The sequence below is a fragment of the Castanea sativa genome, chromosome 1 (genome assembly GCF_040712315.1).
Source record: "Castanea sativa cultivar Marrone di Chiusa Pesio chromosome 1, ASM4071231v1".
Lineage (NCBI taxonomy): Eukaryota > Viridiplantae > Streptophyta > Magnoliopsida > Fagales > Fagaceae > Castanea > Castanea sativa.
Genome location: NC_134013.1, coordinates 222,200 through 224,942, shown reverse-complemented (window position 1 = coordinate 224,942; position 2,743 = coordinate 222,200). Strand labels below are relative to the sequence as shown.

Genomic DNA, 2,743 nt, shown 5'->3' with positions numbered 1-2,743 from the left:
GAATATAATCATTTATCAGAGTAATTTGTTTGATAGACCCTGAAAGATGTTTCATATGAGAAAGGAAGGACAACTCTAGTAGCTAGCACTACACAATCCGGATCACCTCGGCCCTTGGAGGAAGCTTGTTCGACAATCAATTGTGCAATCCTTAATGGTTGTGGTGTTTTGAGGCTAAAGGGTGCATGGCTTTTTATATATATGCACATGAAAATCTACATCAAAGGAAATACTCCCAATTGGTGTTGGCAATGCTAATATTGATTTGGAGGGTTCAACACTATTTTCTGACAGGGTTCTTCATAACAAATAGCAAGAAAATTTCCTTAATTGAAAACATAAAATGCCTCCTTTACAACAATATTAACTAGGCTTCGATCTGAATTATCATCTCCTTATCAAAGTTCATCATTCTCCCAATTGGTGTTAGTGCAGTGATTGCAATCCACATAGTCACCATCTGAATCCACATCAATCCACTAATAAGCAGTAATATTATGCTCAATGATGCAAGGAAAGCTATGGTGTTATAAACCGTAAATTGCTCATAACCATCTCCGATGAAATAAGCCATCACTGCCTTGCCCACATTATGTGGCTTTTCCACAGGTTTGCCATCAGAATCCATTAAATAGTCATCTTGCCAAACACCACCAGGTGGGGATATTGATGCTTGAAAGGCCACAGTTGCAAGTAGTGATGCCACAACCATTAATGCGCTTCTTTTCCTACCTAACCAATTCTCATTACAAGAAGATATAACATAACATATTTCAGCCAAAAGAAAAGAAGAAGATAACACAGCATATACGCTTCATTCATTCATTCATTCCTAACAACATAATGGAAGCACAAATACAAGCATAACAACAAAACACACACGTACACCTAAACAAAAGCAAGCAAACAAACAAAGACTGGATTGATTTATTCCCTAATGATATGATATGATAGACGGACAAAGAGAAGTCCCATTATGGTAATTAAGCAATCTTGACCTCGATAGTCTTGGGCTTCTTGGGTTCTGGAGGTGGCAACTTGTTGACAGTAACAGTGAGCACACCATCCTGGCAGACCGCAGAGATAGCATCAGTGTTGGCATTGTCAGGGAGCACAAACTTCCTCATGAGCTTGCCGATCCTCCTCTCCATCCTCAAGTACTTGGTCCCTTCTTTCTCTTCCTCCCTCTTCCTCTCGCCACTTATCAAAAGCACATTGTCGTCTTCCACCTGCACCTTAATGTCCCCAGACTTCAACCCAGGCATGTCCACCACGAACACGTACGAGTTGGGGTACTCCTTCACGTCTGCCGGTGTGGCCGCCATCGCCTTCGCGTCGCGGACGTACGTGCGACTTGGGCCGTTCAGGGATGCCGAAGAAGACTTGTCGTCGCTCAGCTCCATCATCTGCTGCAGGGTTGACAACAGTGGGGATGATTCCAAACCCATGATTCTCAAATCCATTTTTTTGATTGAAAAAGAAAAGGATGCTAAAATGTGTTTCGGAGCTAGATAATTGAATTTGGTTTGAGAGAGGAGGTGGGTGTGATGGCATTTTTATAGGTGAAGAAGAAGAAGAAGAAAAAGAGGAATGGAGGGAAAGTTCTAGATGGGTATAGCATTAGCATAGCTGGTAGCTTCCAGGAGGTTCGCATTTACCGTAGCTAGGCCCTACACCGGTCCAGAACTTTGTGGAAACTTCTGTGATTAATATAATATATGTAGGAGAGGAGACAGACTACTGTCTTTATTTCATTGGCTTTGAGTCATTAAAATTACTCCCAATTTTTTTTTTTTTTTTAAAAGAAATTTCAAAAGAAACAAACTTCCTAATTTTAACTATACGGCTGCCATTAACGTTTTAAATAAAAATGTCTTACATAATTTTTCTACTTTATGCTTACCCTTTATATGTTAACTAATGTTAATCCACTCTAGTCAACATGCCACGAGTTTAATTCCAAAAATAAAAATAAAAATAAAAATGTCACGAGTTAATTTCTTTTACTTGCAAAATAATCAAATTTTATAAAATTAAAATAAAAAATGCACCCACACATATAATATATACGAGCCCTAAATACAAAAGTAAAAACTATGAAGTGAAAGTGATACTCGCCAAGCCTGACTTCTTAGTTGTTAGGGAAAAAATATATTATACAAGCAACAAGTCAAGTTCGATAATTATCTTCTAGTTACTAGCAAATCCAACTTGGCAGTTAATTCCCTATTCGAAATTTTGTGATGGAGGTTTATTATTACTAATCTAAATTAAGAGCAATTGCATTGGTCCATGTAAAATATTTTCATCTATTTTAGCATAAGAACCTACTTTTTTTTTTTTACATAACCGCTTTTCCTAAACACCCACATAAATTTATTTATTTTAGAAGATATTTCAATAAAATATTCATTATTCCTTAATTTTTTATTGTTTTCTCTAATGGTCATACTTTTTTAATTTAAGCATATATTTTAAGGAAACTACTAACATTGGTGGCTTGGCCAGTGGAGCCACCTATGCTGGAGGTCCGATGGTCGAACTGCCGAAATAATGGCTTCGACGAACGTTGCTGGATTGGTCTCACCACCCACTATACAACCAAAATAGTGGCTCTGGTGATTGCCAGCAAATTGGTGTCTCCCACCATTGTACCGCCATCACTGGTGGGTGGATTGTTGAAATAGTGACTCCGACAAATGTCGCTGGATTGGTATTGCTGCCTATCATACTGCCAGTACTG

General features: G+C 38.2%; 1 protein-coding gene across 1 annotated transcript; it reads right to left on the bottom strand.

The window, feature by feature from the left end:
* Nucleotides 1–788: 788 nt before the first annotated feature.
* On the bottom strand, nucleotides 789–1,546 carry LOC142621510 (17.3 kDa class II heat shock protein-like). The gene has a single exon (XM_075794778.1). It carries the CDS (start codon nucleotides 1,461–1,463, stop codon nucleotides 984–986), a length of 480 nt encoding a protein of 159 aa, XP_075650893.1. The 5' UTR covers nucleotides 1,464–1,546; the 3' UTR covers nucleotides 789–983.
* Nucleotides 1,547–2,743: the final 1,197 nt, after the last annotated feature.